Here is an 11920-nt window from a genome sequence, read left to right on the forward strand (position 1 = left end):
CGGTTCCACGGGAGAAAGATGAGGCTTTCTGCTCCCGTAAAGATTTACAGCCTCGGAAACCCTGTGCAGGGTCACTATGAGTTGGAACCAACTCCACGGTACTTAACAACAACAATACATATTATAATAGGAGATTCTAGTGTGGCACTGTAGGATAAGCGCTGGACTACTAACTGCAAGGTTGGAAATTCAAACCACTAACAGCTCCTCCAAAACCCTATACAAGATCATTATGTGTGGAACTGACTAGACAGCACTTAATAACAACACCACATTATATTATCAGTAAGTTTTTGTGTCACTGCCTTTAAACTGAGTACTTGGAGAGCACAGACCACCATTTATCCACTATTTTTTCTGACCTTCAGTAAAGAGTTTTGTATATAATAGTTGCTAAATAGAGGTTAGCATACTGATATGGTGTTAGAAGATCAGCACTAGACTGCTAACTATAAGGTCAGTTGTTCAAACCCACTAGCTGCTCCTTGGAAACCCTATACAGGATTGCTATGAGTCAGAACCACTTGACAGCACTTAACAACAACAAATCTGAATATTTGTATAATCCCCCCCTCTATTTCATCTCAGCTCTACTGTTTTAGCTTTTTCTTTGGGCTACTGCCTTAACTTCATATCTGATCTCACCTACTAGGAAAAACTTTCTACACTGCTACCAGAGTAATCTGTATACAACACAAATCTGAAACTCACTAGTTTAAAACTGTCTAATGGTTTCAAATCATTTACAGACAAATTCTGTCCCTTGGCCTAACATTCAAACCCCTTCACAGTCTGTCCCCAGTGTAACCCTTATATCTTCATTGCTTGCCACTTTTCCTCACTTATTGTAAATTCCAACCACACAGAACTATTTGTCTTTTCCCTAGTATAACCTTCACTTTCTTGCCTTCATGCTTGAACTAAATATCTATTTCTCTGTCCTCACCTCCACACACTTCTGGAAAACTCTTACCATTCATCTTCAAGGCCAATTTAAATATTTTGTTTTTTCCCTTGAGAGGCCATTCCCAGTGCTCCCCAATCTCTAACCTCTTCCACGTTCAGTACACCCCAACTTTCTCTGCTTACATATAAATTGCCTGTGTTGTTATGTGCTGTTGAGTCCATTCTGACTCAGAGCCGTTGTATACGGTTTCCAAGGCGCAGCTCATGGTTTTGAACTACTGACCTTGCAGTTAACAGTCCAGTGCTTACCTTCCAGTGCCACACCAGGATCCCATATTGCCTACAGATTAATATAAATGACCTGTATTATTGTCCACTAGTCTGTAACCTCCTATGTAAATAATCTAGCAATATACTTGGCACAGAGATAGTTTTTGTTAGATGATTCTTATATTGATGATCATTTTAAAATCGCTTCACCCACTGAAGACTCAGTTTCTTCACACGGATAATGGGGCAAGTGCTGTATTGACTATAACTCACAAAATGCTTAAAAATTTTTAATGTGTTTGAAAGTATAATGGAAACTAGGATGCTCTGTTACTTAACAGATTGTTTTGAGAATGGATTCTCTTATCTCTGTAGCTTTATAACGAACTTTTTGGCTACTGTGGATGAGAAGTGGGTAAGTGGCTAATATGTTTGTTATGTAATCATAACCATCTTTCCCCCCACACATTCTTCCAGGCTAACAGGGACTTGATGTTAATTGTGCAACAAAGAGCCTCTCCCACAGACCCAGGTGATATACTGAGTGACCTGAACCTGTCAGGCTGGTCCCTTCCTTAAGGTCTGTGATTGATGTGGAAATATGACCACATTCTGGCCAGTAAGATTTGATAGCAAGTTGTCCAGAGACTTAATGGGAAAGATACTGCTCCCTAATAATGAGACAAGTGATGAGAAAACCATTCCTTTTCTGTTTTGAATATTGTTGTTATTAAGCACTACTGAGTTGGTTCCAATCCACAGCGACCCTGTATAGGGTTTCCAGGAACAACCACCAACCTTGTGGTTCAAACTGACCTTGCGCTCCAGTGCATTATCCCACAGCACTACACCAGGACTCTGTTTTAAATACAGTCAGTATAAATATGACACTTGGGCAGCCATAGTGGTGCAAGGAGTCACTGCAGACAAGAGACCAGCCTGACAGATGAAGAGCCTAGTTTCTTGTCGGCATTGGTGAACTACTAAACTGAAACAGGGTTCAGATTCAGTTGAAACTCCTGTCTTCCTGTTACTAGACAATGAATGTCCAAACTGTTGAAGCCACTTGCAGTTTAGTTCTGCTTCTTGCAGCTAGATGCATCCTAAGGGGACAATGAGTAGCTGGGCCACACACGATCTTTGGAACCTACTACCTGCAGCAGGAAGGTGCTCTGGTAGTGCAGTGGTTATGATTCAGGCTGATAATCTCAAGGTCAGCAGTTTGAAACTACCAGCTGTTACGCAGGAGAAAGATGAGGCTTTCTGCTCCCATAAAGATCTACAGCCTTGGAAACCCTATACAAGGTTGCTATGAGTTGGACCTGATTCCACAGCACACCGCCACCACCATCTGCAGCAAGACTTTCACCAAGGAGTACAGGAACCCCACTATTTTACCTCATGGTCAAATATTTTGTAGAACAATGTCTTCTGAGGATGGAGATGGGCTGACAGCAACACTCTTACTCAGAAACAGCCATCTTTCCCTGAAAAAAGTTCTTAAATTTTAAAAAAATAGGCTTCTTTCCTTCCAGATAGGTTCTAGCTTCTAAGTTGATGTTAAAAGAACAAGGTTTTTACATTTGGATGTAGCTAACTGACCTTCCCACTTGCAGTAAATGCTTAATTATTAAATACTTGAGCACCACTGGGATGAAACTAAAGGGGCAAAGAGTCCTGTTGTGTTTTTGAGACAGAAACCATCTCTGTGTCCTGGTTGGCGATATCTTGGGGCACAATTGAGAGAAGTGCTCTGTGATTGCCAGCTGCTAGCTCCATTACTGGAGTCCATTACTATGTGGCACTGTAGGATCAGCACTGGACTGCTAACCACAAGGTCGGCAGTTCAAATCCACCAGCCACTCCTCAAAGCCCCTATACAAGGTTGCTATGAGCCGGAATCAACCTGACAACATTTAACAACAACAACAACAACACATTGTATTATCAGTAGGTTTTTGTATCACTTCCTTTAAACTGAGTTGTTTGAGAGCACAGACCACTATCTATTATCTTCTCCAACCTTCAGTACAGAGCTTTGTATATAACAGTTGTTAAACTTCTGGTGGAATGCTGGAGGATCAGCAACTGGACTGCAAACCAAAAGGTTGGTGGTTCAAATCCACCAGCTGCTCCTAGGAAACTGTACAGAGTCACTATGAGTCAGAATTGACTCAAAAAACACTTAACAACAAACAACAACAAACAGAGGCTAAATAGGAGTCCTGGTATGGCACTTGATCATAAGGTTGGCTTGAACCACAAGGTCAGCGGTTCAAATTCACCAGCTGCATTTCAGAAACTCTATACAGGTCTCTATTAGTTGCGACAAACTAGACAGTATTTAACAACAACAACAAATAGAGGTTAGCATCCTGGTATGGTGCCATAGGGTAAGCAATGAATTGCTAACCATAAGGTTGGTGATTCAAACCCTCCAGCCTTTCCTCAGAAACCGTATACAGAGTCACTAAAAGTAGAACTGACTCAGTGGCATTTAACGACAAAATTATTTATAATTAACTAAAAGTAAATATGAAGTATTAATGCTGAGGTGCCATTATAGATTTTTCAGCTCATGAGTTACTGCTTCTCTCAAAAGCTCTTTGAGAGCAATGACCAAAATTCCTCAACTTTGAATCATTTACAAGTGTCTTTCAAAGTGGCTTAGGCATAACAGGGCCAAAATAAATGTCTGTGGCACACAGCAGGTTAATGTGCTGGACTGCAAAGTCAGAACCAACTCAATGGCACTTAACAACAACAATGTAAGCACTCCAGAGGTTAATAACACTTATTTGCATAAAAACGCTATTATGCATTATTGTATAAAACAAAGGAGGGCTGTTTAATAACCTCATGGTGTGTGTGTGTGTTTGTGTGTGTGTGTACAATATGAATTATAATTTTTACTTTGCTGTTGTGTGCCACTGAGTCAGCTCTGACTCATAGTGACCCTGTACAGGGTTTCTGAGGCAGTAAATCGTTGCTGGAGCAGAAAGCCTCATTTTTTTGCTGAATGAGCTGTTGAGTTCAAACCACTGACTTTGTGGTTGGTAGTTCAGTGCTTACTGTACAAAGTCACCACACCCCCTACTTTAGGGATGAAGAAATGAAGGTTCAAAAAGGTAAGTAACTTCAAGGTTGTTCATCTAGGTAGTGACAAGAGTCAGGACTCAAATCTAGGTCTTCTGGTATAACCTATCTTCTTCTTTCTTTAAATGTCTCCTTAAGAAAGGAATACCAGTAGAATGAGTCCTGGATTGACACAGAAAGGATGAAATAAGAGGAAATCTGCAAAGGGTACTAGTCCATATGCTAGTGTGGATCCACTGGCTAACTGGGAAAAACACTGCTCTCCTCTCTGGACCTCACCCATCAATAATAGAAGAGTTCACTAAAGTGAATGATCTCTAAGGTCTTTTAAGCTTTCTAATTCTATGATTATAAATACAAGAAAATGGAGATATTATCATGACATTCAAGGCAAGAGACCAGCCTGATCTGACCCTCTCTCCTTCTAGCTTCAACCATTCCCACTAACAACTGTAAGGACTGCACAGGACCAGACAGTTTTTCCTTCTGTTGTGCATTGGGTCACTATGAGTTGAAGCTGACTGGACAACACCTAACAACAACAACAACACTGTCATGTTCTCATGTCTCCATGTCTTTGCCCATGCCTGCCTTTATGTACTTAAAAAACTCCCAGCTTCTCCCTCAAGTTTCTATTGCTAGGCCCTCTTTGAAGCCTCCCTGACATTTCTATCTTTAGGCAGACTGCTAGTCACTCCTCTGTCTACTCTCTTCTTATTTTGTATTTGTTTTACAAAATTTACCACACTGTATTACGGTAAACTTGTTTGTGTGCCAGGGGTCTCAAGTGGTCTGCAAGTTCCTTCAGGAAAAGATGGCATCCTTGTGTATAGGACATTCAACAAATTTTTTTTTCTGTCACAGTGTATAGGACATTCAACAAATATTTGCTGAGCAAATTAAGAGAAGCTGACACAAAACAATCTACAACCCTGAGGTAGGTAGTTACATTCTTCAGAGAGGTGAGGCAATTTGCCCAAGGCCTCACAACTAGTGAGTTGAGTAATCAGGATTCAAACCCAGGACTTTCTAACTGCAGAGCCCATCCTCTTTCTCCTACTGAGACTGACGGGATAAAGGTCAGTAGTAAGACCTCTAAACTGCTGCTTCTGCCAAATCAAACAAACCTTTATAAGGTTTTCAAATCTGTTTCAGCCTCCATCCAAAGAGTGTTGGGCCTTCTTAATTTTTGAAAATGTAGCAGCTCACCTTAATTTGAAAATCAGGTCTTCACCCTCTGATGGCAAGTCTTTCACCTTTTCCAAATCTATACCCAGGGAGCCTGACAAGTGTGTGTGTGTGCATGCACAGATGTGCTTCCCAATGACAGTCTTAGGGAAAACTAAACAAAGAATAGATTTGGACAACATTTGAGAGACCAGAAAAGGTTCTGTGAGGAGGACACACATCTTGGACACTCCAGCAGAGGAGAGATGGGCCAATCTGAAGTCTCAAGGAATATGGAGAACACTCTACTTCCATCCCAACTCTGAGGTTGATTTGACCCAATTCCCAGAGAGGACTCCCAAGACAATCAGTCCTGCATAGGCTGAGCTAAGATCAATTAAGAAAAGGGCAAGGCCAGCAAATGGGTTTAGTTTTCCAAATAGAGCCCCACTTTCACCCCAGTCACCATTACTGCTCCCACATTCTCCTTACCTGGAGCATAACTGGGGCTATTGGTTGGATAGAGGCTGGGATTGTAAGCAGGAGCTGCTGCTGGGTAGGCTGTAGGGTAACCTGCAAGAGAGAAGAAAAGACCCATTTACTTGGGCAAGCAGAAAAAGCAGATTTTGAGGAAACAGAATCCAAATCCCTGGCTTGGTCTTCAGCCTCTTCGTGGGCCATTTCTGATAGTATTTGTGATCACCTTTTAGCTTCTCAAAGGAAAAGCCACCAATCCTGTATTTCCAACATAGCAGATTTTTTTTTTTTTTTTTAAGTAAAAGAAATATATGTCTATATGCTCACTATAAGAGAATTTTAAAATATAGAAATATATATATGGTGAAAAGAGGAAGTTTCCTTTCACACTCTCAGCCACAAAACTATTCTCCTCCCCAGAGGTAACACCATTACAAGTTTGGCACTTCATCCTTCCAAAGAGTTTTCTATTCCTTGTGTGGAGCTTCGGGTTTAATGGGCTGGACTACAAGGTTGGTTTGAACCACAAGGTCGACAGTTCAGGCTCACCAGCCAGTCCTGGGAAACCCTATACAGGGTTGCTATGAGTCGGAACCTACTCGACAACACTTAACAACAACAACAATGAGTTTTCTATTCCTTGTACATGTACATCTATTCAGTGGTGTACCGGAACGTATTTAACAGTTGGTGGGAGGCTGGGATAGCAGTCCAGTTTTGTATTGTTTGCTAATATTTGCACTGTAAATACTCCCACCAAGGCCTATTTCAGGCTACCAAATCACTAAACAAGTAATTGGGAAGAGATGACAAATTCAGCTACAGAGAACCCACATGAACCAGCTCCAGCCTACTTCTGAATATTATATATAGTTTTTCACTTTAGTATTATAAGCATTTTCTCAGGAAATTAAACCTAGAAAAAACATGATTTTTACTATCTTCATAATATTTCCTTATGTGGATATCATGATTTCGCCATTAACCTTTTTTTTTTACATTTAGGTTGTAATTTAAAATTATTATATAGCTATGAGCACAATCTAAACCTTTGGGAGCACCTCTCATTCTTTCTGTGTTGTTGTTGTTGGCTTCTTTGGAAGTTAAGTATGGTTAAAAGAGGTGCATATGAATGCCAAGCCAACAAGAAGATTTACATTTTGTCAATTTATATAAGTTGAAACTACATTTCCTAGAATTTCTATCACTGCAGAGTTCCAGAATGGAGTCCTGGTGTGGCACCATGGGTTAATGTGCCAGACTGCAAAGCCATTTGAGCTGCAAGGTCGGTGGTTCAAGTTTACCAGCGGCTCCTTGGAAACCCGATGAAGGGTCACTATGGGTCAGAACTGACTCGACGGCACTTAACAACAACAAAAGTTCCTGGTTAGTATGGTCCTAAATAGTTTGCTTAAGATAAGGAAACAGATTTTGCTCTGCAGTCAAATTATTTTTCTTTTCTTTTATTTGGGAGCCTTTTATTGTGAATTTAGTGACTGTTTACAGAGCGGATCATAGTTTTATATTCAACAAATCACACACCATTCCATCTCAATGATTGCAACCCCCTCCAAGTAACAACAGTTATCCTACTTCCTCTCTGTGGTTCTTATTCCCATTCCACCTTCTTTTCCAACCCTTCTTAACTTTGTTCTTAGGTAAATGTTACCCTTTTGATTTTGAATGTTTTACCCTTTTGATTTTGAATAGTGTTGTTGTTGCCCCTATATACGTATCTACTGCAAGGTTGAAAATTGGATCAAGCGGGTGAGTTCTGTTTCAGACCTAAAGGATGGTCATGGGTCACCAAGCTTCTCCAATCTCTTTCTGACCAGTAAGTCCAGTCATTTTTTTTTCTTTCTTAAATGTTTTATTGTGAATTATGCAATAGTTTACATGGGAGAACATTAGTTTTACATTCATTCTACCATATATCGTCTCATTGCCATGGTTACAATAATCCCCGCCATGCAATCCTTCCCCAGTACCCCCCAGGTATTCAGCACACAGTTGCTCTCCCTCTCTAGATCTAAAGTCTCCACCTGCTCCATCGCTCCACATCATCATCTCCATTTCAGGCATCACTGCTTCTCTGAGTAGGGTCCTGCTCTCTGCTCTTCTCCCTTGATGGTCCTAGGGAACTCAGCTCCTAGACTGAAAAGTTAATCACTCCCCTCCTTACTATAATATGTCTACCTTTACATTTCCAACCCTCACAATCAGTCCTGATAACAATCATTCACTGTTGTATCACAAGAGACCTGTCTGCATTTCATTGCATCAGCCCCGCCTAGTCAGACTGAATACTACTCACTGAGATTCTACCTTCCTCCAGGCCCTCTGGATCTAGGTTCCCTCTTGAAAGCTTGTAAGCCAGTCACTTCTTGCCTTTGTAGCCCCCCGCCCCACATTTTGGGTAGCCAATGTCCAAGATGCCCATCCCTGTTTACTCTGTGTGTGGAGGGGGTGGGAATGATTCTTGCTCTAAGGACTTGTTCCCTCTTTTGAGCTACTGCTTCCATAGGTGTAGGTCAAAGTCCAGTCATTTTTATTATAGCTTTGATTTTGTTCTTCATTTTCTCCAACTCCATCAAGTACCTTCTAACGTGGTGAACCCTTTCAGAGTAGTAGGTATTAGTAGCTGGGCACCATCTAATTCTTCTGGTCTTATAGTAGTGGAGACTAGACTGATGTTCATGTGTTTCATTAGTCCACTGGACTAACTAATTTCAAGTATCTTCAATTTTCATCACTCTTCTTTCTTCCCCACATAGACCATTAGTTGCACCTTAGACGGTCACTCATGAGCTTTTAAGACCCCAGTTGCTACTCACCAAAATAGGATGGAGAACACTGTCTATGTGGACTATGTTATATCAATTAATTATGATGTCTCTTGATCCTATTGTCTTGAGCCCCATGCCAAGCAACTCATTGTGCCTCAAGTTGTTTGGTAATGTCTAAGAAATTTTTTATAATTTTTCCCCCTGTATATACCACTACAATCTCATGTACAATATACTGTGTCAACCCTTATATATATTTGTGGGTATACTCCGACTTCCCTCCCATACCTGTTCAGTCTGTGCATTTATCCATATATCTACCCATAGAAAACTATTATTGCAGGGTTGTGTATATAACAGTATTTACCTCTACACCTTTAACCCTTGCATTTCTCCCTGTGTCTTCACCTGTATCCATCATTCTTCTGCCAGACACCCTCTTCTTGTAAATTGCATTCTCTGGCACCAGAGATAACACATGCTACCTCTAAGCCCTTGGGTGGCACTGTGGAATAAACCACTGGACTGCAAGATTTATTTGAACCAAAAGGTCAGTGGTTCAAACTCACCAGCTGCTCCTTGGAAAGTTGAGTCCAAGTCACTATGACTTGGACTCAACTTGATGACCTTTAACAAAAACAATATTCTAACCAGTGAATTACTCTCCTTTCCCTCCCACCCCTGGTAATCATCAAAGACTATTTATTTTAGCATGAAAACCTTTTCTTGAGTTTTGCCAATAGTGATCTCATACCTATTTGTTATTTTGTGATTGATTAATCTCACTAATGTTGAAGATAACTCAAAAATGGTTAAAACATTAAACCAACAGAGAATTGCCAAAAATTCAAGCCAGATTCAGAAGAGGACATGGAATTAGGGATATCATCACTGATGTTAAGTGGATTTTGGCTGACGGCAGAGAAAGATGTTTACTTGTGCTTTATTGACTATGCAAAGGCTTCTGACTATGAATCATGACAAACTATGGATAACATTGTGAAGAATGGTTTCCAAATGTGCTCATGTGGAACATGTACACAGACCAAAGTGCAGTTTTTGAACAGAACATGGAGATTATGAATGGTTTAAAATCAGGAAAGTATGTGCCAGGGTTGTAGGTCCCTTTCGCCTTTCACCATCTCCAAATTTGAGATGGGGTGCCTCCCGGGAGAAGCCAGTGCCCTTGATCCTGGAATTAAACAATCAACAAGGCCCTGAAGTCAAAGACACTAGAAGAGGAGATCTGCCAGAACCTAGAGTTGCTTCAGGTCTGGCCATTTCCCTACACCAACTAACAGAACCAACACATATTAACTGCAACAAGAGCCTCAAGCCTGGCTAAAACTTTCTGAATAGAAAAATAACATGGCTGTAATCAGAAGCCAGACAAGAATGCCATTTATCACCACTCCTTATCCAATATTGTGCTGGAAGTCTTAGCAAGAACTGTAAAGCAAGAAAGGGAAATTGTTGAACTCCTGGTGTGGCGCTGTAGGCTCAGCACCAGACTGCAAACTACAAGGCTGGCAGTACAAACCCACCAGTTGCTCCTCAGAAATGCTATAAAGGATTGCTATGAGTCAGAACTGACTTGATGGCACTTAACAACAACAAGATTGGAGTCCTGGTGTGGCATTGTAGGATTAAGCACTGGACCACAAGGAGGATTTGAACCACAAGGTCAGCTGCTCCTTGGAAACCCTAGACAGGGTCACTATGAGTAGGAACCACCTTTACAGCATTTAACAACAACAAAGATTGGCAAAGAAGCAGCGAAAAAAACACCTCTACATGCAGATGATATGATTCTATACTTGTTGAGTCCAAAGACTCAACAAGTAAATTACTGGAACTCATTGAAAGATTCAGCAAAGTGGAAGGGTACATGATCAACATAAAAAAATCAGCTAGATTCCCCGTTATACTAATTAAGAGAGCTATGAAAAGGAATTCAAGAAAACAATGCCATTTACAATAGCCACCCAAAGGATGAAATACTTAGGCATAAATCTAATAAGAGAAACAAAAGACCTATACAAAGAAAATTACAAAACACTATACTACAAAAAATCAAAAGAGACTTACAAAAATGGAACAGTATACCATGCTCATGGATAGGAAGACTTTAACATTGTGAAAATGTCAACACTACCAAAAGCAATCTATAAATATAATGTAATCCCAATATAGATTCCAACATCATTTTTTAAAGAAAAGGAAAAATGGATAACTAACTTTATATGGAAAGGACAGAGACCTCAGATAAGCAGAGCTTACTTAAAAAGAAGAATGAAGTTGAGGTCTCTTACTTCCTTATCTTAAAATTTACCACACAGCTACAAAGGTCAAAACAACCTGGCAGAACAAAAGACACATAGATCAATGGTACAGAGTTAAAAATCCAGAAGTAAATCCACATTCAGTCAGCTTATCTTTGACAAGGGCCAAATCACATTAAATGGATAAGAGACAGTGACTTCAACAAATGCTGCTGGCAAAGCTGGAAATTCAATTGCAGAAAAATGAAACAAGAGCCATATCTCACACCATATACAAATACAAACTCATGACCTAAATGTAAAACCTGGAACTATAAAGATCATCAATGAAAAAATAAGAGCAAACTTAGGGGCTCTGATATAAGGCATAAATACATTATCAAACATAACTGAAAATACACAAGCAGCAGAAGACAAAAATAGATGACTAGGACCTCCTAAAAACTAGACACTGACATGCATCAAAAATTTTCACCAAAAGAGTATAATGGCATATCATACAAGAGCTAGTCTCTAAATGTATAGAGAACTACAACACTTTTACAAGAAGAAGACAAATAGCCCCATTGAAAAGTGGGCACAGGACAAGAACAGACATCTTGCCAAAGAAGACATTCAAGTGACCAACAAACATAACAAAGAAATGTTCATGATTATTAGCCATTGTTGTTGTTGTCAGGTGCCATTGAGTCAGAACCGACTCATAGCGAGCCCATGCACAGCAGAACGAAACAATGTCCGATCCTGGGCCAACCTCACTACCGCTGCCACACTTGACGCCATCAATGATGTCACCTGGCTGATCCACCTCATTGGGGGTCTTCCTCTTTTTCTCTGAGCCTCCACCTTACCCAGCATGACATCCATCTCCAGTGACTGTTCTCTCCGGACAATGTGTCCAAAGTAGGAGAGACGAAGCTTAGCCATCTTGGCCTC

The 11920-nt window shown here is 40.5% G+C and overlaps 1 protein-coding gene across 3 annotated transcripts in view; it reads right to left on the reverse strand.

Annotated features, from left to right (window-relative positions):
• FAM168A (family with sequence similarity 168, member A) overlaps positions 1–11920 on the reverse strand; it is a 268500-nt gene that overhangs the window by 34117 nt on the left and 222463 nt on the right. For all 3 annotated transcript variants that reach the window (XM_006870277.1, XM_006870276.1, XM_006870275.1), the window contains one exon: positions 5932–6012. In XM_006870277.1, the coding sequence (XP_006870339.1) occupies positions 5932–6012 (81 nt within the window). The remainder of the gene's footprint in view (positions 1–5931; positions 6013–11920) is intronic.

This window comes from Chrysochloris asiatica, unplaced genomic scaffold (assembly GCF_000296735.1).
Source record: "Chrysochloris asiatica unplaced genomic scaffold, ChrAsi1.0 scaffold00140, whole genome shotgun sequence".
In the NCBI taxonomy this organism is placed as follows: domain Eukaryota; kingdom Metazoa; phylum Chordata; class Mammalia; order Afrosoricida; family Chrysochloridae; genus Chrysochloris; species Chrysochloris asiatica.